This window comes from Paralichthys olivaceus, chromosome 8 (assembly GCF_024713975.1).
Source record: "Paralichthys olivaceus isolate ysfri-2021 chromosome 8, ASM2471397v2, whole genome shotgun sequence".
NCBI classification, from domain to species: domain Eukaryota; kingdom Metazoa; phylum Chordata; class Actinopteri; order Pleuronectiformes; family Paralichthyidae; genus Paralichthys; species Paralichthys olivaceus.
The window spans coordinates 7,227,263-7,253,318 of record NC_091100.1 but is presented as its reverse complement, the minus strand read 5'-3'; the positions used below and the strand labels follow the sequence as shown (position 1 = coordinate 7,253,318).

Below are 26,056 nucleotides of genomic sequence, written 5' to 3'. Positions count from 1 at the left end.
CACAAGGCCATGAGAGCTCTATTTTTTCAGAATGCACATATAATAAAGAGGCAAACATAGCTCACGCAGCCAGGAGATGCTATTAGCGTGTGTTGTTGAAGCACATGCAGCCTCCTGCTCGGAGTGCTGCTGCATACCTGACTGACAGGATGGCTCAGTCTGGTTTGATTTAATATCTGATTCTACTCTTTGGGGAATACTAAGACGAACAGTGACGAGTGGAGTGAGCGAAGCTTTAGGGTGTTGGCAAACAGGAAACTGTAATTTAAACATGATCAAAAAAGACTAATGATCAGTTGGAGTTGAATTTAATTGCCTAATTAAGTGTAAGATGTTTCACGGAAACACGCGCCCATCATCACAGCATTTCAGTCGGGCCCAATCAGAAAGAGGCTCGCCGGCGTAAAGCGGGTAAAGTATCAAATGAACACTGTTGACTTTCTGTGCAGAGGTGAGGAGTGCAACTGGTTTGAGCAGGCCACCGCTCCTGTGCCAAATCCAAACAGGGTCATGAGACGCCGCAGGCTCAGTGAAACCTTAGCCAAGGTCAGAGAGGAATAACAGCCCTTCTCTCTTTTCTCTTTATCCCTCCTTCCTTTTTCTCTCTTTCACATGTTCCCCCTCTCTCTGTGTAACACACACACACACACACACACACACACACACACACACACACACACACACACACTGTAGTACTTGCTCAGCTGACAAGTCCTGACAACTCCTATGTAAACATTTCTGATGCTGCTTGCTCCACGAGGCCCTGACATTATCACTGAATGACTGTAACTAAAAGAGCTTCCTACAGCGCTGCAGAAAACCCACAGACGGTGCGGCTTGTTGTGTTGAATCACGAGTGCTTTTTCTCTGAAGCGTCTCTGAGCCTCCATACAGCGCGCCTGCTCCATCGTGTGACGTTGGAAAGGCCAGGCACTGCAGGAACTTCTCTGCTACACATTACAAACCAACCTTCCTTCACATTTCACTGCTATATACTTTGACTAAATCCAATAACCAGAGCAGATTGAAGTACCTCGAGTTCCCTGTTTCTATACCTGCTTCTTTTATCCACCACCTCCCCTTTGAAATTCCAGCTCGGGGTTTTGAAGGAAGTGGAGAAAAATATCAGGTCTTGGAGCGCTGCCTGGTGCTTGACTGGCCTTTATTAAGTACAGCAGGGCTCTCTGGAAAACCTCCAGAGGAGGAGAGCGAGGCCACAGCAACAGAAGGACCAGCTCTGACCCCCACCCCCCACCCCTTTGTCTCCTCTTTCTTTCTCCCTACAGCTATGCACCTGTCTCTTTCTCACTAACACCAGCTCTCACTGTCAACATTTGTCTGATTTCACTCTTTAAATCTCCCTTTTCCCCCGTTGGTTTCTCATCTTCTCTCCCCTCATCTCTCCTCATCTCTCCCAGCATCCAATAGCTGAAGTCCAGCTGGAGCTCCCCTGTTTCCAGATGACTCAACAACACTGAGGTTACTCTATATCATGCTTTCACACCACCTCCTCCATATGTCACTGTACTACAAAGCCAAAACCAACCTGATACCATCGCTATGGGAAATCTCTACTCATAGATGTTATATATTTACTTCCCTGTATACTGTATGTACTACAGTTAGTACAACACAAGAGGAACCTTGTTTCTTTGCAGGATTAATGAACCAAAAAAGTGTGGAGCCAACGGTTTAATCTCTCTTGACATAATTTGTTTTTATGTATAATCTACTCTCAAATTAATTAGAAACTACTTGTCAAACAATGTTGTGGGGCAGTTTTTTGCTATTCAGCTATTTCTTTCCTTTGCTTTTTCTAAGGAAACTGTGATTCAATTTTTCTATATAAATCAGAATTGAATCAGAATAAGAGCCAACGTAACATTCTTAGTGGGATAAATTCTAATTTGAAAGTGGAGTAAATGAAATGAAAATAAAATAAAAACAGTTTCATTATTCCGTCTGATTTCAAGTATAATTTCAAGTGAATTTGTATTCATTAAAACACATGATTAGTTAAAAGTCAAGGAAACAAATCAGTTTTGACAGTTTTGACAGGTGACTATGGTCTCAAATTAGAGCTATGTCCAAATAAGTCAAAGGTTTTAAGATAAGATAAGATAAGATCGACTTTATTCATCCCACACTGGGGAAATTTCAAAATATAAATCAAATCAGAATTTCTAAACCGCTGAAATAAGTCTGTATGATAAATTTATATTTTTAAATGTGTAGAAAATATATTATTATATAAAGAGACCCTAATTTGAGCCCATATAAAAAAATCTTACAAACAATAACAATAAAAACAATAAAAAAGGTTAAAACTATCATGCACGAAGGAATTAAGTTTTCCGAGCCCCCTCATGAGTCCAGCTTTCATGCACCGCTTTCAGAGGCCTCACTTACTGAAAAATAAAAACTCTGCCAATGAATATTTCCACTGATTGGCACTGGTGCTGAGGTTCAGAGAGAGAGAAGTCTGGCCAGGGTGCAGACTCCTCAAATACCTTTCCACAACACCCCCCCCCCCCCCATCCTCACCTCTCCGTCTCTGTCTAACTATTGAACTTCTATCGACACAAACCAGGCCCCATGTAAACAAAAATACAAGCGGGGACATCAAACCCCTGCGGCAGGTTTGATGTCCCTGTGGCTCTTTAAGTGTCGTGGTTATGGTTTTGATTGGTTGTCAGTAATTCGGGATGTGGAAAGTAAAGTTATGACGCGGCTGCCATCACAGAATCCTAATCGTAGCAGCTCATAGTGCATTGTGGTGCTGGCAAAAAAAAAAGTGCTTTTCAGTTTCAGTTTGAGCAACTTGTGAGGCTGCAGTGCCTGCAGGCGAAGTTTGGCTGAGAGTGGCAACAGTGTGAGACCTTCTGTAGTGAGTGATAGAAGTATTCTGTTTATCCATGGGCTGTAGGAAGTAAAATACAATAAAACATAAAAACAGATTAGTCTTCATTCAGAGAATATGGGAAAATGAAGTCACAGCAGGTGGCTGCACAGTGTTCATGTAACACTTTAAGAGTCAATGGTTTGTCAGTGAATATATATGGTCCCTGTCTACATAGTGTTAAAGTTAGACTGAACATTGTGTTACTATTATTTACACGACACAACAATGCAAAGTGGTGATCGAGTTTTACATTGTGAGCAAAATAACATCCATTGTGTTCATTCTTACTTATTTACTCACGGTGAGTGCTAAACCCATTTAAAGGGAGGGTTCCCTGAGACTCAAACCCTTCACCCACTCCTCCATCGTCACAGTGGTGAGTAGATAATGAGTGAATATACTGCTTTTTGGTGAACTATCCCTTTAACTAAACTGGGTTTAAAGATATTTCTCCAACCTCCAGTTGATTTTGAACTTAACTAAATGAAATGTAGTGATTTGCAAGTTTTTACTTTTCCACTTACATGTAAAACAAATACAACTTCAAAAAACAACAAACACCATTTTATCCATTTCTTAATTTATTATAAAGAATTGAAAACATCAAGCAACTCTGCTCTTGACTTGCATGGTGCGAGCTGAAGAACCTGTGGATTGTGCTCCTCTTTTTGTTTTTGATGGCGTCAACTGGCTCCTGGATGTTTGTGTCACTCTGAGGATAAAAGGAGCAGGATTAAAACATATACGAGTATCAGTTGATTCAATTTTGCAGGAAAATATTTTTGCACCACAATAATTTCATACATGGGAGACAACTGAGATAAAGGAAGAGTTCTTCCAACTTTCCATTTTTCTCCAAAAGGAAAAAACATTTGTAATTAACTAAACTTCCAACAAGCAATTTCCCATTTCAATCTTCAAGCAGTTAACGCTACTTCTTGTTGACATCATCTAGTTTGACCTACTTAGTTTGAATTAGCAAAGTCTTGCTTGCGATTAACTCGGCCCTTTTGTAATTTCTCTATTTCATAACACAAAACCAGCTGGAGTGAAACAACAAAATGCAGTTGGTCTAAAATGGTGCTTTTTTTTTTAAACTGGCAGGAAATGTTTAAAATGTGAGTAGGAGAGGAGACTTACCGCATTTTCCTCCAGGAGAAAATGGCGTCTGGAAACTTCTGCTTCGCTTGAAATGAGGAGGAGGTGGGCGGAGCCTTTCACCTTTTTCATTATTGTCATAGAGTTTGCGTACTTTGACACCGAATAGTTTACACCAGAAGAATATTTTGTACACCACATCTTTTAACTCTGAATATCTTTTATCACTGGGAGGCTCTGGGGGGCGTCTTACTCTTGCTGTTGTTGTATTAACTCTGAGTCCAAATACTTTGACACTGAATATTTAACACTGGGAGATTTACTATGCAGGTGCATGCTACATCAACTCTGTCTCCACGCCTGTTATGCACGTTAATGGATTATTAAGAATGAGCTTAACGCATAATCTAACAGACTTTAAAAAGGCATGTATGTGAGAGAAAACGTGGAAGGGACATGGAAGAGACACCCTCTCAATACTTTTTCATGTGGGAGATTGGGAATATAAAAGGCATCATATTGTAAGAGCAGACAAACACAGAGACGCCTCCAATTATCCAATTATCAGTGACCTGTAAACATCAGCACCGTGGATTCTGGTGAATCCTGCGTCCGACGGTGCCGCTGTAATGGATGATTCATGGTGCAGCGTAAGCATCACAGTCACAAAGCACAGATTTGAAGCTTATTGAAATAGAAGCCAGTGTGGCTCTGGTGACTCTGTTAATGGGCGACATGTTCAGATAAAGCAGTCGATCACTCAACAGAGGAACAATCTGATGAAATCACATCAACAACCTGCCTCTGTGCACACCTCCACCAAAGTTAACGCCCAAGCTCAACCTGGTTCCACCCGTTTATACTGATCCGCTCTTAAATTGAAAGGGTTCTTCCTTGAAACCTGGTTTAGGCTTCAACAAAATTTCATAGAAATCAGAAAAACTAGAATGGCAGGGCACATATATCCGCCAACAGTCCACATATGAAACCAACTTTAAATTCTCTAGATCCAGATCTTTATTTGGATCTGCACCAAGTTACACACATTCATTCATATCAGTCCCCTAAAAAAATTGTTATCAAGTCCATCCACAAATTATTTGCGTACATTAACACACAACTGCAGATGAAAACAAAATCCCTGGCGAAGAAAACTAGAAGGTGGCTTGGAGAGAACATACGTGATAATCATCCACCTGAAACTGCATGTAGGATAATACAAAGAATCATTAATCGACTCATCAACCATCAGCGTTTACCGAAAGCAGTGGTGTGTGATGGTCAGATTGAACTAGGGCACCACTGGTCCCTTGTTGCGTCTCTTATATAAAATGTGACAGCTGTTATCTGGTGCTGTGATAATACACAGTGTTACCGAACAGTAACACTTTGCAATTTCACTTAGTTTTCAATGTTTTTCAATAAATGGTTTTCAAATGACATTTCATTATAGTTAGTTAATTGTGCTTGCAGGCAGGTTTTGGCACGAGGTGCAAGTAATTCTGCACAAAACGTAATCGGAGTGAGCGGGTTGTTAGATGTAGTGCAGGCCCGGAGCTCGCTGCCTACCTGTGCTGAGAAGCAGAAGGACCTTCATGGAGAGGAACTCGTCGTAGCTGAGCTGCAGCCGCAAGAACTCCTGGCTCACCTGCCTCATGCCCAGACACAGGTCGTACATGGCCGACTGCTGCATGCGGTCCCTGGAGAAAGATAGGAGAGGCGATAATTTTTAGAATTAACAAAAATAACAATTTCTTCCAGAGGCTTTTTATTAGATTGTGTTAGTAATTGGTCAAATCTATGCTTGCACAGAGCGATATGATCACCAGAGGTCTGTAGCAGTCAGTGTGGGCGTGGCGATGTGCCTTCAGTCTGTGCACAGTGTAGAATCTTCTTCTAAGTCCTCGGATAAACTACAGCAGTGGTCGGTAACTTGGTTAAATCTGGCACCAGATTGGAGACTTTATTTAATTTAATTTTTTGGTATTTTTTAATCGGACTGACTAAGACACGAACGGGAGTCGTGGGTGCTGATCTCCGTCATGGCAACAGGATTCATAGAATCACTTCTGGATTCTTAATTTGTCTTCAGAGTAAAAGAAGAATGTTAATTTTCAAGATGTTCTGCTTTATATTGAGCTGAATTACAAAGCTTTTATTTTGAAACGTTTTGAACTTGGGCCTGAAGGTGACTTTCTTAATAAAAAACCTCTGAAATCGACATTTAATGTATAAAAAACAGCAGTCAATCAATCAAACTTTCATATAGGCCACATACATGAACAGTGATAAAGCAAATTCAGTTTCATTTTATAAAATAACGTAGAGCAGTGTCTCCCCACTGCTCTACACAACACAGAAGCAATATATCAACACATGTTGGACTATTGTTATATTGCTAATGATGCAAATCACATTTTATTGACATTGATTTATCCTCCAGCTCTAATCCATGCTCAGTATTCTCCCAGTTCAAACCACAAACCCTCACTGACTTCCCCAACTCTATTCCTATCACACGAGTTCAGCCCAGTGAAACAATATTTCCACAGAGTGCAGAGGAGGATCCTGCGAATCTGGGCTGAGAGCAGAATACAAAATCCCCCCAGATTGCAGAGTGCTGCGTACAGTATCACAGCACAGATGCACCACTTCTCCAAGACTGAGGCAAACCAAAGACCCTCATATCCGACTCCAGTCCCCACAGAAACCAGTCTAAGAAGAACGTGCAATTTTCTTTATATTCACGTTGACAGAAATGACACGTGCATGAGCGCATGTTACCATATGAACACGTTTACCAAACTCTAGTGACTCAACACGTTCTTGCTCCGCCCGTTTGTCTCTCACATTTCTATCAGCGAAACAATCTCTCGGTTGCAAGACATGAAAGAAACACTGGCGCGGTTACATGGTACGAACCAATCAGGAATGTGCTCTGCAGATGGCACCGATTCCAGGGAATCTCTGGCATTAGGTGCCATCTTCCCTCCCATAAATCACCACAACTTCAAGTCCACAGTAATTGGATGCAAGTGGCGTGGCTCGACTTGAAAGAGGTGGGGAGTTTCACAGACAGAAACAGCAACAACATGCATCATTACACGCATGCGCTGGAGCCGGAGACTTCAGTCCGATAACAACAACAACAACAACAACAAGACTAAACATTTTGTAAAAGGTGGTGAGGAGCAGGGGATTGAAATCAAGTGCATAATGTTCCCATCAAAGCACAGGATAAAGATTTACAGTATTTACTGTGCAGCTGTCAGCTCGATAAATAAGTGACAAACGGTGACGACGTCTGAGTGGACCTGTGTCCTCAGCAGAGTATGTGAGCAGTTTCACAAAGTGCAGCATAACATCATCCAATGCAACTTTGAGCTAGAGTTTCTAAAGTCTCCACACGTTTTCTCTCTCTCTCTCTCTCTCTCTCTCTCTCTCTCTCCCTCTCTCCCTCCACCTCTCGCACTCTCTTCCTGAAATCAATTTTGCTGAATCACTTCCCAAAATGAGCTGCTGGTTTGGGGAGGGCAAGAAAAAAAAAAAAAAACTGGCAGCAGTCTCTCTCCTTCCTTCCTTCTCGCTCTCTCCTTCTCATCTTCTCTACATCTCTCTATCTCGCTCCCTCACTCTGGTTCTCCTTCCATCTTTCTCTCTCTCAGTGTTGAACTCTGTCTCTCTCTCTCTCCCTCTCTGTCTGTTTCTATGGTAAAAGATTCAGGAGGGAGCGAGGAGCGAGGGGAGGAAAAGGTTCAGGTTCACCTTTGGCTGAGGGAAACCAGAAGCTGATGCGGTTTTATTTGGTAAGGAAAGTGTGTCCAAACAAATCTGAAATAAAAATCACTTATTTCCTATTTTACAGCATTTAAAAATAATAATGTTTTATAATATTAAGCGATAAAAGGAAAAACATCTTCACAGATTCATCAAAAATGCACTTTCAGCTCTCAGCCTTTTGGTGGGTGGTCCAGCGCATGTGTTTGATTGACAGCTGAACTGACAGGGGAACAGTGACACGACATAAATTGTACTGCAGCAGAAATGCATGTTGGGATTAGACGCTACACAAAGAAAATTGAATTTAACTGAATGGAATTAACTGTAGTTTGGAGACAAGGACAGACGGTGTTATTGACAAATGAAGACTAGACCACAAAGCATCTGAAATAAGTGACATTGACATTTTCTGGTAAAAAGAAAATCTGAGGCTGTTTAATTTGCCACAGCTGACTGAGAGAATTCAGCTGTCCAGCCTCCAAACTCACTGCTCACATGTGGTTCCTGTCTGTGTCGATGGCAGCCAGCGATGCAGCCGTCACTGCAACTGCAGTTTAGACTATAGATTGAAAAGTTTCCATCAGGTACTTGTCTGTTTTTACACAATAACTACAGAACAGGTTTTCTTGAAACTCGGTAAAAGTTTGGACTGGTTTGATTTAAGGGGTCAGATTCAGAAATCATGACATTTTGGGGAATTTGTCAAGAACAAATGCAGTGAAGATGTCATTGTTAAAAAAGATCAGGGACATGTTTTATCCATGAACAGGTGGAACTGAAAGCAGTTTTTCAGTATATTTCTACGTCCGTGGTATACTGTATGTTACTCAGTACATATGTATATGTAATATATTGATAAAGTGGCCTGAGTCTGAACCTTATTCTTGCAGCATCGATTCAAAACAGATGCAGCAGACTCCTCCTTTCCACAGAATAGGGTGTGATTGGCTAACACCTGCGAGGGAGTGGGTGTGGCACAGCAGAGGAGAGGGTGATAATTACTGACACGTATGTGTGCGTGTGCGTGTGTGTGTGTGTGTGAGCGTGAGCGTGAGATGAAGGCTGACACAAAGCAGGGGAAGAGTGGCATGACCTGGAAGTGTTTGAGCCAAAATCCAAAAAGCCGAACCGGTTTTAATTTGCATTTATGTTAAGTCATAACAATTACACTTTTAGTGGATTCTATTAGGGCCATTAACTGCAAACGAGAAGAGCAGGTTTGATTGTTTTCTTCAACCTTTCAACTCCAGTGATTGAAACTGCTTATTATCTGAAGAACCATCTCATTAGAAAAGATTTCTGAACTTGGCGACACCCTCTCTTGGCTTCTGATGCTAGACACTATTTCCTCTTAAAATCATACCAACTGTCAGCCAATAAATATTTGCCTTCAACCTCATAATTCCTCTTATAGGAATAATTAACCCCTCTCGGCTCTTCTCACGCAAACAGAGACTAATCTCTCCCCCACATTCACACACACACACAAATACACACCCTTATGTTACATAGATAGTATGTGCTATCATCAATAACATAATTACATCTAATGGTATCATCATCATTATCATTGTTATTAGTCTGGTGGAGCTTAAATTACTTAAATATGACGGTTACATAACTATTGGGGACGTAACACTGGTCTACACCCCCTCTCTCCTGTCTCCCCCTTTTCTCACCCCAACCAGTCGAGGCAAATGGTTGAGTCTGGTTCTGCTGGAGGTTTCTCTCCACAGTTTCCAAGTGTTTGCTCGTTGTGGGAACTCTTGGTCTCGTCTCGACCTCTCTTTGTGTAGCACCTTGAGATGTATGTTGGGGTTTGGCTCCGTACTGTAACATTTTAATGAATTGGTTGTAAAACCCAAACAGTTTATGAAAGCCAGAGTTACAAAACCAGAGGATGTTTACAAAAACACAGTGTGTTTTATTTGGTTACTAAAAGTTACGACAGTGCCCGTTTTGGCCAGAGAGAGGGAAGCTCATTCTGAAGCTTTCCACTGTATTTATATCTGAGAGTTACACTTCATGACATAGTGGGAGTGGGTAGGCTCCGCTTTGAGTAAAGGCCTTAAATTGTCTCTGTCGCCCCATTTTGTTAACTGTAGAAGCTTTAGGCCTTTAACTGGACTCGCCAAATAACAAAACAATTAAGTCTTGATCACAAAATGAGATTTTCTCCAGAAACTGTTCTGTCTCAAAGAGAAACACATAATTCTTAATAAAACTGTAAGCCACTTGGCACTAAACAGATTAGGGGATCAGGGGATCTGTGGTGTGGCCCACTGTTGCTCCACCGACTGAGTAAACCTCACAACACATACACAACACACACACACTGACGTCCCCGCTGCGTTGAACAATGTCATTTGTGCGGCTGTTTATTTATTTATTTGGGACAGACTGACCCACTAACATTGACTTACACAAGCTATTAGTCGGAGCTTTTAAACCCGCCCCTGCATGACCCTGCTCCTCTCCCCTCCTCTCGGCTGCCTACAGAGGCTGCTGTTCTCCTCTTTGATTCATTCTACAACATTCCATTCATCACCAGCCATGCACCGCGGCTCACATGCACCTCCTCACCACTTGCTCTCCTGTTCAAATACATTAACGCAGATTAAGTGGGACGGCGAGCTGCCCCCTGCTCGTCTTCCATGGCCCGCGTCTCCTCGTGAAGTGGCAGAAATCAGGTGCAAGAAATCTGACCTTGTGTCAAGCGCACACGCAACGTCATCACCACAAAAGCTCAAGTTTGTCCCTCTCAGTGGTTTTCAGGCATGTTAATGGAACGCCTAAAATAGAGCAGCGGGGAAAATACACTCTCCAACGTCCACTAGCAAAACTAATGTTTGTGCATAAATTTGCATTTAATGAGAGCCTGAAACAAGCAGAAGCCAGTAAGCGTTAGTAGTCAAAGAGTAACTGTACAGCCAATTACTGTATCTGCTAATTATCTACTCACAGAAAGTATTTACACTCACATATGTAATAGAAATGCATGTGTGTAGAAGACGCCACACACATCAGATGTATTTTACATCAGTTGATGAAAAATGTTTTGCTTCAAACTATACGTTTTTTGTCTTCAAAGATGAAATTGTATAAATTATGTCCAGATAACGAAATAATATTTGATATCAGGACCATTGCTAAATGTCACCGGTGACTTTAATGTTAGAAGTATGTGCCGTGTTCTGCAGATATGAGTGTGTGTGTGTGTGTGTGTGTGTGTGTGTGTGTGTGTGTGTGTGTGTGTGTGTGTGTGTGTGTGTGTGTACCTACTCGTTAAAGATGAGGTCAGGGGCAAAGTAGAGCATCTGTCCATTGGTGTGTTTGTACGAGCGCCAGCTGAGGCAAAAGGAGGACAGACACATCCATGAGTACTGGATCAGGGTGATTTGGTCCTCGATGGGCAGGCCCCGGAAACCTAACAGACACACAGACACAGACACACACAGATGAAAGGGGGGAAATAAAGCACCATTTAAATGTGGCTGACGTTACTCTTACACATCAATTTAGGAGGAATTTATTTAACTACTTTCATGCTTGTGTGTGAGTCACTGTGCACCTGTGCACATCTCGTTCGTGATCGTACGTCATGGTTTACTTTTTCGTGCCAATATTTGTTTAGAATGAAAAGTATTCATGCGCTCTTCTTTTATGCAAATCCCACAAGGCCTGCAGTTATTGGTGTGTTGTCTACGGAGCACCAGAAATAGAGTGGAATAGGAAACTTGCCAAACTCTCAATCATACTCTGGCAAGAAACTTCTCATGCAAAAACATGGGCCAACTGAGGACACACAAGTGACTTATCAAGGCTTAGGGACTATTTCTGTCTGTATGCATGTCAGTCTGCCAAAAACAGTCATTTTAAAACATACTTTGTAGCAAAGGTACGTCAAAAGCCTGGATTAGCGCTGTTTCTATTCATTTAGGAGAGTCTTCTGTAGATGACATATTCAATACTTTTTTATTTGTCACCTCAAAGGTAACTAGTCGTCGGAAAATGATGTTCCATAAACCTCACTTTTATTGACCGACACAGGAAGGATCATAGACGTTTTTTTTAACATTTCGTTGATATTGACAATATTGGTTCACGCGGCCCTGCGTGTCAGCCCCGCCACATCCAGAGCTGAATGCAGGCGGTGGCATATCTGAAAGTCGATGGTACTCATTTTGACCCTTCTGTCTGGCTCCCCTTCTATTTATACGTCCGGATATGGCAAGCAGACACCGAGGAGGTATCAAATATTTGCAATACAGCAAATTAAACGGCCTCAAAGAGCTACCTGTGAGGTATCTCTCCACATGTCTCTCACTGACGGACATTTTAGGGGAACTTCTTTACCCCTTCTCAACCATTTTATCTTATTTTCTTCTCGGCACAAACATGAACGAGATAGACATTAGATCTTCTGTTGATGCTGATGTAAATGAGTTCTGTTTGGGAAATATTAATCTCGATTCTATTTAATGGTAAAACAGGATTCGTTGCTAATCCTCTTGAAGCTTTGCAGAATAATTTCCTGACCTAATATTCATAAATTTAAATTGTGTGTCGGGTGTTATGCAAGATCAAAGGTAAAGATGCCAAGTTATCTTTACTAAAACCAGTCAATAATCACAGAACAGACACCCTAATATTTATTAGACTGATAACTTTAATATTCTTTGACTGAGCCATGAATAAAACTGATTAAATTAAAAACTTTTTATATAGCATTATAAATGTGACGCTCTATGATTTAAATCTGCCTGGTCAAAGACATATCGCACTGGAAATTTACTGGATTTTTAAGATACTTTAATTAACTAACTGCAGTTTTTTTTATTGACTTTTAAAAGCAAAAGAAAAAGATATTTCATCCACAGTACAACCTTATATACTGCAGCTGTCTCCATTAAATTAAAACCTTTAAAAACCGTGATTTACACACCTTTAGACATATTTCTGAGGTCGCCGCTTCAACCCCTTTTCAAATACACACTCATAAAGAGCATATAGGCCTCAGTCCATCGCTCCGGTGGTCACTAACCTGGAAGTACTTTGGCCCACTTCACCATGCGCACCATCTGCTTTCCGGCCAGGCGGTTGAGACTGGACAGCAGGTGGTCGGTGGTGTCAGGCTGTGTGTTGTCGTAGCCAGAGTACACCTCCTCGGGCTCGATCAGCTCCAACACGCTGCAGATGGAGGGCGGCAGAAAAGGCGTGACCACCCCGGGCCCGTGGGGCACCAGGGCATTGGCAACGCTGGCGTTCAGCTCCTTCTCTGAGGACAGGTAACCGCCTCCAACGCCACCTGTGGCAGTTTGGCCGTCCTTAGAGCCCTGCAGGTCCTCGCTGACTCCCTTCAGCTTTCCCAACTTTTTGGACTTTCGTGCTGTGGGGAACAGAACCGGCTCTTATTAACACATCAGTGATGGGAGCATTCTTTACAGTCATCATCGGACAGAGACTGCAGAGGTTGTTACTGTACATGTTGGGATGTGGATCAGTGTCTTTTTTTGACAAAAGTCCAGCAAAATCAGGATTGAGCGTTGACAAACAAGTAAAAACAAGATCCATCTACTGCAGTTCTGCAATAATCACAATAAACCTCCCTTTATGAATATTACATGAACTGTATTGCAATAAACATAAAGATGTTTATGACCCCAGAAGCCATATAAATAGGGTGGACAAAACAGAAACAACTGTCATACAACACAACACAGTCCAGCAGCACCACAATCTCAAAAACGACCATGAAGATGAATCAACACCTCGATAAAACAGGCTCAGTAAAGAGTGGAGATAAGAGTCATTGCATCACTGTTGCATTAGACTGTGCAGTGGATGTAGCACAACCTAACAGACCATCAACTGGGTGTACATGCCCATGCCATTCAAGGGAAAAATCAACTCAGGTGTTTTGCTGCACAAAGAAACTCGAACTGTAACAGCTCCTGTGCTAAAGTAGTATTTTCTCAGGCTGCTGTTATTTGCACTGGTTTTATCAAACTGTGATGCATGAAATGATTTTCTCCTACTATTAGATCCAATGGTAGCTGAGCGTCGGTGGTCACAGTCACACATTTTTCCACATATTTCCTATGTGGCAAGCAATGAAAAATATTTTTAGTCTTTTACGATCGGACGTCTGTCAGCTTTCTTCACTCGTCTCCATGTCTATATCAGACTCCTGACACCTTCAAGTATTTACTCATGACTTGTGTATTTACTCATGACTTGTGACTTGTCTGATCTGCTGTTTGTTTTACTCAACAGAGATGCATTCACTTCAAGTTGTGTTTTTTCTGGGTTGAATGTGTATCAGTTGGAAATTATCTGCTGGGAAACACACTGTATCTCTGCCCAGGTCCACCTCACACTAACATTTGAATAGCTGATGTATCTAATGGGGTTTTCAAAGCTTCACTCCCCAATCTCATCTGTGCTTGGAGCATGTTTGGAGTCAATCACTGTGTATTTATGCTTCTTGTATTTGGGAGGAATGATAATCTGTCTAATAATTCAAGAAACATCTGTTTGTCTGTGGCTCGCATATCTCGAGCACCGTTCATCTTTTCATCTTCACACTCGCCCTGTGTATTATAAGGGACCCAATGAAGTGAAGTGTCAGTGATTTGGACACGTGATACGTTCAATATTCATCAAATTTGCATAAACAGACAACCAGAGCTCTGTGGCAGCAGCAGATGGGACTCATTTACGTTCAGCTTTCAGAAAGAAAGCTACATCCGGCATCACCACAGGCCGGCGATGTAGCCACACTATATAGTTTATACTTGCATAATACTTTAGTTCAACATGAATGAGTAACACAGGACAGCCTCTTCAAATGTTCCTGTTGACTCTTCTGCTCTGCTGCTGCACGTCTGCGACCTCTGTGCTATAGATCTGCAGACACCAGCTCGACTCTGCTGCTGTTCATGCAGCACGTCACAGGACCCACCTTCACCCCAGTGTTCATCATGCAGACTCCTGTTCCCCTGTGACGAGTCTATTTCAAACCTGTCTCCTCTGTGCATGAGCATTATTAGTGTTTTAGAGGGCAACGATGAAAAAGCAGAAAAATTACCCTGTTCACTCAATAATGAATCAATTTAATACTACTACTTATAATTATATAATAATATTGTCTTGTTGCTTGGGATGTACTGTATACACTGATACTTTCACATGTCTTTAGTTGTGTTTCTGGGATTCATTTTCCTATTCATTTCTTTAATATTGTATTATTTTATCATTCCCCACATGTTAACGTTTAAAGACAGTCATGGAGCCAAAGAAAAAAGATTATCCTCACCTCTCACATTTTAAAGTTGACTCGTTTTGCCTTCATTCTGTGTGGTTCATTTTTAGTGCCCACATTTGTAGTATAATTTATTTGATTGCTGACAATCTTACCTCTGTTCTAGACCCTTTTAAATTAAATTCATTTCATACTGCTGCAATAAGCAGTCCTCCCTCGTACGGGGCTTTCTTACAGGGTGGCTGTCAGGAATTAAAGCAAGTAGTCTGCAAATGAGAAGGTCGGGGGTTCGATTCCTGGCTCTTGCCCTGAACCACAAATTACCCCTGACTGCTGTACTGGTAGTGTGTGAATTGGATGTGTGTGTGGTGGACAAGGTGCTAGATATAGAAGCACTGATGAATGTGTGTGAATGGGTGGATGTGAACTGCAATGTAAAACGCTGAGTGGTTGTTAACACTAGGAAAGCGCTTTATAAATGGAGTCCATGTCACCTCATAAATATTTCTATTTTTAAGGAATATCTTAACAGTGTTTCTCTCTGTGCATAATAACACGTGTTTTATTATTCTCATGTTACTAAATTCCTTTTTCCAGCAGCCATTTTCTGAACCACCGCAAGGTTGATGAAGGACTCGAGCCATGGAGAGCTTTGAGCCAGGGTGGGAGCTGTTGCTGTTTCGAGCCTGTAAAGCCCATTTAGATCTTTTATGTGATACTGGGCTATAAATAAAGTTTATTTGAGATGACAGCGGACAGTTCTACTGCGTTTCCAAGTGACAGTTTTCATAAACCAGTGCAGTACTTTAGATAAGGTCATATCAGGGTTGCTGTATTCTATACGTCAGATTTAGTGGATTTCTATGTGCATTCATTAATTATTCTTCACAGTGGAACAAGATACATCAAATTTTAATTTGTTAAGATTTCCTGATGGCCTGTACTGTGTTCCTCTGTCCATTGCTTTTATCTACAAGTAGAATTTGTAAATTTTTTCATAGAATTGAAAAACATTTGTAATTCAAATGTCTCCAAAGGACTGAAAGCCGAACGTTGTCTTTCTGCCCTGTGTATGGCATCATGATCAATATATTTAAAATATAAATAACTCACATTTTCCTTAAATCGCCCACATCACTATGAACTACATCGTCGTCTTTCCTCATAATATAATATTTTAACATGCAAAAATACAGACTAAATACCAACATGATGTAAATGCAGACAATGTAAAACCCCATTATTGTCTGACTCAATATTTTATATATGTTATGTTAACTTTCTGCTTCTCACACTGCAGCCTCACTGTCACACACCCACGTCTGCTACGCACACAACCCACACACTGAGCTAAAGCAGCTACGCTACTTGCGCAACAATATGCTGCCTCAAATGTCGCACTTTACTATCGATGTTGCAATGAGATAATTACAGTGTAAGTTCCTTGTTAACTTGCTACTGTGTCAAAAGTACAGTTTCCACACCCGTCTGTGCATGTGTATAATAATCTGTGCAATATCATATCGTATGCTCGCAGAATTAAGGGGCGAGGGCAGCTTTACGATCTCATCCGCCTGCAGCCATAGCTAGGCACCCGTCAGAGATCCCAGGATTATTCACAACGTTTTTGTGGAAATGTTCATTAGATGTTAGATGTTTTTTGGACGTTGCCTGCTCTGCTTGACCAGGCCGGGGCCATACCCACGCAGAATGACAGAAACGACAGATTTGTCGGCTGGTTATAAACCCAGATTCCAGACAATAGCCGACTATGGCCATAAGAGGTCACTAAATTACAGGATGAAAGCAAACAGGGAATATATTTAATCGTGTATTGGACAGAACACTGAGAAATAAGGAGAGGTTAGTTTTGTTCTTCTATATATTGTTCATATATATGTCTGAACTCATCAAGCATTGTTTTCTTGGCTCGCCCTGAGAGAGCCTCACTGGAGCACAGTCGATCTACACCTACTGTATGCATTGTCAATATTAGGCCCCGTATATGAGAACACATATGCATGACAGCACACAAACATCCAATGACTCAGCATCCCTGCGCCTCTTATGACTACAGCCAGACCTACTTTTTTTTAATAAGCAGAGCGGAGGTTGACTCAAATGTCAAATCTGAAACACATGACTGAGCAAATCTCTAACGAGAGTGTGACTCCTCACCGCCGAGGTTCATCCCGGCCTGGAGACACTTCCGTACGCGGCACGCCGGGCAGTTTTTCCTCCGGATCTTGTCGATGATGCAGTCGTTCCTCCCGGCGCACAGGTAGTTGTGCTGACCTACGGAGGAGAAGCACAACGTCAGTTTAATGGTGAAACATGCATGAACAGTTTGACGATTTTAAAGTGATGTGCAGCAAATAGATGAAAATGGAGGAGAGAAAGGAAGGTGATTGAGAATTCGACTTTCCACTTATTCTTATATCATAATGTAGGTCAACGCAGACACCAGTGAAATGTCAGGCGATATCCTGGATCTACATTTCATGATTGCCACTGAGAAAATGTTTGAAATTGTGATTATTCCTCTCGCTCATTGGATAACGCATGACTTACGGTGTATTATAGAGTATATGGCAAGAGGGTAGTAGAATTCTCTGGAATTAGGACACTGGCTGCAGCTAGACTTCTCCTGACAGTGATGCTAACATGGCGAGAATCCCTCCTGCCTCCTGCCTCCTGCCTAGCCCTCAGCTAAACCCAATGATCTCCCATTTCAGAGCGCTTCCTTCCGCTCCACTAGCTCTTCACTGTACAGCTCCTCTCCTCCTCCACTCTTCTCCTCCTCCTCGCCTGCATCTCTATCCCTCTTTTTTTCCCTTTTTCCACACGTCCGCCAGCCTCAGAGTGCCATACGCCCACACACAGACCGGCTCATGCTCGTGCACACATACAGTCATTCACTCGCTAGCTCACATATACATACACATTTGCATGCACACACACAGACACAGACACGCACACACACACACAAACACACGCACACACACACACACACACACACACACACACACACACACACACACACACACACAGCCAAAGCTGCTCCACTTGACAATTTTAAATAAAACTGCAAATGTTGTATTTGCTTCCACAAACAAATAAACAAGGGATACACAACCCAGCTGGAGAGCTATATTGTGAGGTATTGTGATCCCAGTGACCCCGGTATATGGATATGTTCTATTAGGGTTGGTGTTAACTGTCCATACATGTTGGCTTGTATGCGCATGTTTCTGTAAATGTTCATCCTTTAATATTTGTTGCTTTAGGGAGATTTGTGGAACAGACTTTTTACGTGTTGTCGAGAGTAAGCTCGTGCATCGTGTTTCCCTGCATTTTGCTCGCACACGTACATTCTGTGCATCGGCTTTGTTGCATCCACGGTACAGTATTTGTGTTTGTGCAGCACTGAGCAGAAGTTGTTTTCTGAGCTAGCAGGAGTAGTGCGCAGTGTGTCTGTCTGGCTGCTGCCAAAAGCCAAGGAACCGAGCTGCAGGAGGAGAGGCAGCAGCTGTAGCCCCACCACTATTTCTGGCTAAATCACATGACCGTTACATAAGCCCATTTTTCTTGCTCTAAAAAACAGTAAACTGCGACACAGGAAACACAACACAGCCATCCCCTTCCCCACCCCACCCCCCTACTGCACACTAACACTTATACACACACGCTCTCACTTGGATAGGCCCGGATCAAATGGCTATTTAAAAAAAAAACTCTGGAGCTTTCCTGTCAACTGTTTTGCTCGTTCCCTTGAATCTTGTTAATAATTGTTGGAGTGAAATTCACTTTATGAGACAGCCAAACTGTGTGTGTGTGTGTGTGTGTGTGTGTGTGTGTGTGTGTGTGTGTGTGAAGGGGGGGAGAAGTTGTTTATTAATGCACCCATGTGTGTATGTGCTCACATGGACTCGCACACCGTGTTTTCCCCTGAATATGTGCATGTGCTTATCAACCACGTCGCGTGGCGGCCATACTGATAAATGTCCCTTTTTCAATGTTACCTTGAAAAACGTAACTTTACTTTTCATGTCTGATTTTTTACAGTCAAAATAGGTCACTAACGCCAAATCCTATCATATTTTCATATAATAATCCACAAAACAGATAAAGATTCCTCAGATTGTGTGAATTGGATGCAGGGGCCTTTTTCACAGCAGATATTTTAACATATAATAGTATGAAAAGCATCAATGCGTGTTCTGAACTCGCCTAATCATTACATCATTCTGTACATGGCAACCCTCTGAGCTCTTTAATGGAGTCCACTCACGTCTACATTGAGCTAATGATCTCACAAACTGGCAACAACCCGCTGAGTTGTCTCTGTTGTCTGTCAGCTCCAGCATACATCAGTTATGAGGGAATTCTTCAGAGAGGAAACACTGTTTTCCTGTGGGGACCCCCACTTAAACGAGAGCGGTCTGCCCTGCGGACCTCCTGCTACTGCCACAAATATGGTGCATGTGCTTCCCAGACGACACACAGACAGACCGCAGGCTTTTTACCCTGACATATTTAAATACCCACCCCACAGTGATCAGACCCTCGCAGATACAGTCGCTGCCCCACATCAATAATCCCACTGTCACTGTCTGAAAGGCATTTGGCAGAGGAAACACATTTCTTCATTTCAAGCCAGCACTGGACACAGAAGATGGAATATAACTAAAGGAACGAGCCGAAATCTGTGTCTGTCTCATGGATTAACGCCATTTAATTATCCACTAGCGTAGCATTTGGTGAATTCTCTGATCGCCATTCATTGGTATTTATGCAAACCAAAATTGCATAACCAAAAATATCCAGACAACCAAAAGTCCGGCCTCTCTGAGATGTAATTGCTGTAAACACTTTGCCAGCAATATGCAAATCACTGCCTTGCAAAGGCTTGGCCACGCCTGTGCTTTGGACGACACACAAACAGCTGTGCTGGATGGAAATCCACTCAATTAAGTTTCCCTGTCAGGATCATTATAAAGAGAGGCTGCCGGAGATCAAATAGGATGTAAATAGAAGCTGTTATTTTGCTTACTAATGTCTCCACTTCTACAATAATAATGTGCTCTGTTGCAAACAGTTGTCCTGTGCATTTTCCTCCTGATTCCTTTGTACTAGACATAGTGTGTTTAGTCATTATTTGGCATTTAGTTGTTGCTAGCCTGTAGTATTGTATTTGAATGTATCTCAGGTATAAAAGCAGTCAGCTGTGGAAGTGTTTATAAATCTATCTTACAATGATCTCATACAATTCATTATAACACCGATTAGACATTAAAATATCCAGTGTTTGAAGTCTCTATAGAGACACGTTACCTCTAACTCACATTTAGATGGAATACGAGGTATTTTGATTGGTACAGCATCGTCTGCGTAACTTTAGTTTCGTATCTGCTGATAATACATTCTAGAGGCATCTGATATGCACATTTACAGTCTACTTAGGTTAAAATGCAATGCCACAACACTCTGTCACTCAAACAGATCAATCATCAGTGCAGACACCGATAAAACCCTGTGCATTGGCACCGTTTCTTTGGGTGAACGTGAACGGTTTAACCCACTTTTTTGTGTTACCAGGGTGGAGATAGAGATGAAGGTCAGATTATTTCCATTGGAGATCCGTCAGGCCAACAGGGTGGCCGGGGTCAGGTGAAGTGAGGAAGTAGTGTGCGTAGTGTGTGACTTACATCATCACGCACCAAACTAACCTGTTACTGTAAAAAGAGGCTGCACATGTTGAGAAATCCCAACGTGTATGGCACTGGAATTATTAAGTACTTAAGTCATCAATGAAGCCACAAATGATACATGAATCAATAGAAATACATATGTATGAATGTAAAAGGCACAAACACACACACACACACACACTGTAACAGTAAATGTATCTAGGTTGCATTAGAAAGAGACCCCTCCTCACGCTGCAGCCTAAATGCCTATTAGCAATGTGGGTCACACACATGCTTACAGTAAGCTTTGCAGATTTAATTTCTATCTACAGTGAGTGCATGTGCATGTGCATGTGTGTGCATAGTGAGCATGAGCCTGCGATTGTGTTTGTATGTTTTGCATAGTTTTTCTGATCAAAGAGCATCTGATGTGAGACATGTGCCGAGGAGCTGGGATCAGGACAACACTGCTCCTCTCCCGCCTTTTGTTACACGGCTCTCACACACACACACGCAAGTCGAAGCATTCACTCCAGCGCTGGAGGGACGCCTTTATTCCTCCGACCTAATCTGAGCGCGATGTGATTGGACGTCGGGGCTGCCAGTCAAGCAGAAGCAGCGCAAGACATGTCCTCGGGTGACCTCTCCCACAGAGGGAGCGCTGCAAGAACAGGTTTTTAGATTGACGCGAACGTCATGGCAACTGCGACCCAGTCACATTGAACAGCAGAGTGAGGCCACGTCAAGGTTGACTTAAGTCTTTGGAAACCTCTCGCTTCAATAAGAAACCGGCGAAAACACAGCTAGTGAGCTAAAAGGAGCGCCTCGTATTATTACAAAGAGCAGACATGCCAAGCCACTGATGACATGTGAATAATAAGCTGGCGCTCAGCTCTTCAAATGCGCTGCACATGGAGTCGTTTATTGAGTGCAGCTGTGTTGTATCAACAGACGAGTCTTTAGTGGATTCAGGGGAGAAGCACATAACTGCATGTATGCAGCATGCAGCTATTTCCACTTCTCATTAGAGACGATAAAACACATTTATGAAGTTTTGCGTCTCAGAAGGCGTTTTTCTGCCGATTGAGGAATTTGTATATATTTCATTAGAGTATAAAAATTAGCGACATGTTTGCACGTGAAAGTTTTCGACAGTAGCTACACAACAGCAAAACTTCATACGTGTTCTTGTGACTCTTCAGTGTTTGTTCAATATTGGATGACATCTAAAAACGTGTCAGTTAATGTTGTGGCGAGCTCACGTAGAAGAAAGCGGGACCAAGATTATTGGTTTGGTTCTCAACTGTGTAACCCCCCCCCCACAACCTTCAATCAGAGCGAGCCATCACGATAATACTGTTACTGTTGACGCTAAGCGTTGCCATACGGTGTAAGATAAAGTGCATAGGAGGAGCCGGAAGACGAATATTTCTTCCACGGAAAAAGTGTATTTGCAGTAGCATATACTCTGCAATTAATTTAATACTTCTACATTTTTCCAGAGACCGTGGTGATAAAGTTTATAGTGTACAGTTGGCCGTGCCTTCTGGTAGATATGACGAGAATTAAGTGGAATGAATATTCGCCCACTTGAGGAGGACTGTAAGTGAACAGATTTGGAAAGTAAATGGCTCCTGTGGCCAAAAGCTTCTCCAAACAGATGGTCTGCACGTAAACGTTGAAATGTAGACTCTGAAGAAACACTGTGCCAAGCTCCGGTGATGTAAAAAAAAGCTACCTAGCAGTGACTTGGATTGAGTTGTGTGTGGGGGGGGGTGGGATCAGACCCTCCACAGTCAGAGGACTCCTTCTGATTTGTTGATGGCTGCAGAATGCTAACTAGCTCTGTAGTAAAGGGCTGTGAGCCAGTTAGTCGTCTAATGAGCTACAGCCGACCAAAAAGTTGTGTCCCCCGAGGCAGGCGGTGCCAAAAGAAATTAAGCATGGGCTGGATTATTCCCCTTGTACAGATGCCCACTCTCTGCAGTCTGCTTTTATATATCACACACTGAGTCGAAGTTTTTAACTTTGAGAGAAAAGAGGGAGGGGGAAGGAGGAGGAAATACTGGTGGAGGGGAGGAGTAATACGTCTCCTCACGTCCCGACTTACACATCTCAGGGGCTCGCTGCTGACACATCACTTTCCATCCCTCTCTCCCTGTCTTGCTCCCCTCTCTCCGCTCCTCCTCTCTTTATCTCTCTGTCTGCATCTGACTTTTTCTTTGTCCTTCCTCCTCCCCCCCCTCCTCCCTCGCTGTATCTGTTTCACTGTCCTCTATCTCTCTTCACTTTGCAAAATCCTCCTCTCACTATTTTCATCCCTCGCCTCCCTTCCACCCTTGCCTCTCTCTTTTTTCACCTCGGCAGGAGCTGTAGAGGTGGGGGTCGAGTAAGGTAACGGCTCGCTGTGCACATCAGAGGAAGAGTGCACGTGTCACACGCAACCCCAGTGGCATCAAAACACTGTATGGCCGATACAGTGTGTTACGCTTTTAGTCGCAGCTGTTTGGTTGTTTGCACAATTGAGAGGAAACGCCAATAAAAAAAGAGTGATATTTCAGAGGTATAAAAAGTAAAGCTGCATTAGATTTGAAGGCTATTACACAGTCAATGAGTCAGGGTGATTATACTGTATATCATATGAGGGGCAGGGTTTCAGCAGTTTAATCATCAAGAGTTTTCCACAGCGTCTCCTGAACGCCCCTCACACAAAGTCACATCTCCAGCATCAGCCACCAGCTCTCTGCCGGCCTCGCTTGAAGCAAGAACAGCGGCGCGTCTGATTTGATAACCCCAGACACATAATCTGGTTTCTGGTCTCCACAATGATGGTGTGTAAATATCATCAAATTAAGGCATGATTTGATTGGGGGGGGGGACAAGTGCAATTCCAACTCCAATGGTCAGGAAAATATCTGGAGGGGGGGCCGGTCTAGTTGCTGGCTGGCTGGTGGGTTTGTTTTTGCTTTGGGTCTATAAAGAGTGTGTTTCACATTCATCTATGCAACATTCATCTAAATGAGTTAGACGCACGCCTCGGGCTACAGCCACAAAATGAAAAGCACATTATGGTGCAGCTGATTTTCCCTCAGCTAAATATAACATAAATGGCGGCTGCAGGAGAATTACCTTCTGAATGTTGTTGTTTTTTTCTCATGTGCCACTTAACTTGGCCACAGTCTATAAATGTGATGCTTTTGGTAATTATCTTCTGGAAATGATAAATATGCAAAGGATATATTGAGATTGAACAGTAGTAGTTGAAAAAAACAAACAGTGTAGTGCAAATAAAACCAGCTTCAACAATTTGATTGATAATTCTTCAGAAATATATCTGTATACTGTGTGAATGGAACAGGAACAAGCTGCTTCAGTGGTTTTCACCATGCTTGTATCAAGAAAAGGCTGATTATCTGAAAATGATTGTAAGAAGTTATTGTATTTACACACATTTCCCCAGCTGGAAAAGCTGGAAGCTTTTACCACAAATTTAAACTTGCTTGGCACAAAGTTCTTCCCCCTGAACAACTGTTAATGAATTGAGCAGAACGTCTGCCAACAGCTCTGGAGGAGGCTGCAGTTGTCAGTGAAGATGATATTGTTTGAAATCATTTGATACTCACTCAACCGACTGCAAGTATTAATTTTGGCGTAATGTGATTTGAAACTTGCTGAATGACAGAATAACTCTGGCACAGTGGCGGCCAGACATAAGATTAATGTTTAAATGTTTGAAACACAACAACTGAATGTCATTGTTCTCTAAAGAATAATAATGTTCATTGTGAGAACGATGAAAGAAAACATCTTGACCACAACACATTTGTAGCATTTACAGAATAAACAGGACACTAAGCAACAAATTCACCCAATCTCAAAACATAAACATTCTGCAAATACAGAAAACCTGCAGAAAGCTGATGTTTATTTTAGTTCTGACACCCAGATTGCATGATTATGATTCTACAGGATATTTGGACATTGCAATAATTCCTAGCATGTGCAGAATTCCTTTTGCCGCCAAAAGAAAAACATTGATTGTGTTGTAACTGTGTAAAACTTGCAGCTTTTCTCTATTTGCTTGTGTTTTCTGTGTTTGCGGTGCAGCCTGGGCGCTGTTGATTTGTCTTGATTTGCTTGTGTCCTATTTACTCACAGACTCCACGTCTCCTCAAAGTGGTGATGACGTATTTTCTGAACATGCAGCGCGTTACGTTGGCTCGTGGAAAAAACAAAACCCTAAACAGTGACATCCTGCTTGAGAGTGGGTTAGTGCCGTACCTTCCACAGCTCTTTTGAAGAAGACTTTGCAGCTTCCGCACGTGACGACGCCGTAGTGGCATCCCGACGCCTCGTCCCCGCAAACCAGGCACACTTTGACTGTGGACGACGGCTGTCTCAGCGGCGAACTGAAACGACAAACAGACACATTTTTTAGTTTTTTTACCAAACACAAAGAATTTTAAAAAGTCAACAAGAAAGCCAGGGAGAGCAGAGTGTCCCTTCTCTCCCCGTGTTACAGCCTGATACACGCTGGGAAACATTCTTTGGTTCTTTTATGAGCCTCAGTACAGTAGCAGCGCAATGTGGCGAGCCATAAAGATGTCTGCCAACCAGGAGAAATTTACAGCTTCACCAGCTTTACAGGCATGACAGAAGATCATTTGAACTTAATAAGCACAGAGACGTATAGCAGCATCTAAATTGAAGCAGAACCTTGAACACTGGCATTAGAAAAGTGAGATTAAACGTTGGACTAAAAAAAAACTTTTTTCCTGTAACGGTGTAAAAAATGCAAAAGTGAGAATCGGCCCTGACGTGTGCTGCACTGCTGTCGTGATTTACTCTGAGTAACCAACAGTCAGCAGAAATGACAAGTGTCCGCTGTTTACTCTGGCATCTTCATCTCCTCCTTTCACCACTGACTGATTTCTACAGTGACCATTACAGCTCGGGATGTACAGTACGCTCCTACTCATGCAGCACTTAATGAGGGAATCGGTTAAGGTTCACCTCTTTCTGGAAACGCAACCGTGCGTGTGGGTCAGGTTAATGAGTGTTAAAGGGCAAAAAGAATGAATGATGTCTTTGTCTAATTATGAATTCAGGTACTTGAGAGTTAAGAATTAACTATGAAGCAAAAAGATATGTAAAACATTGAGGGATAATATGACCTGAAATCTAAATCATGGAAAATTATCAGTTTAACCTTGACGATGATAATATGTTTGTTTTAGTTACAGTGGGATCGCCTGAATACCTGTTGTGTTGGTGTCACACTTCTGGTTCACGGCTTGTTTTGTTAAGACGTTCATTTTTATT

The 26,056-nt window shown here is 42.3% G+C and overlaps 1 protein-coding gene across 3 annotated transcripts in view; it reads right to left on the bottom strand.

The window, feature by feature from the left end:
• The window catches only part of nr3c2 (nuclear receptor subfamily 3, group C, member 2), a 68,198-nt gene that overhangs the window by 4,703 nt on the left and 37,439 nt on the right, over positions 1-26,056 (bottom strand). For all 3 annotated transcript variants that reach the window (XM_069530129.1, XM_069530130.1, XM_069530131.1), the window contains 5 exons: positions 25,016-25,143; positions 17,223-17,339; positions 12,825-13,169; positions 11,063-11,207; positions 5,570-5,700 (listed from right to left, as the gene is read on the bottom strand). In XM_069530129.1, the coding sequence (XP_069386230.1) occupies positions 5,570-5,700; positions 11,063-11,207; positions 12,825-13,169; positions 17,223-17,339; positions 25,016-25,143 (866 nt within the window). The remainder of the gene's footprint in view (positions 1-5,569; positions 5,701-11,062; positions 11,208-12,824; positions 13,170-17,222; positions 17,340-25,015; positions 25,144-26,056) is intronic.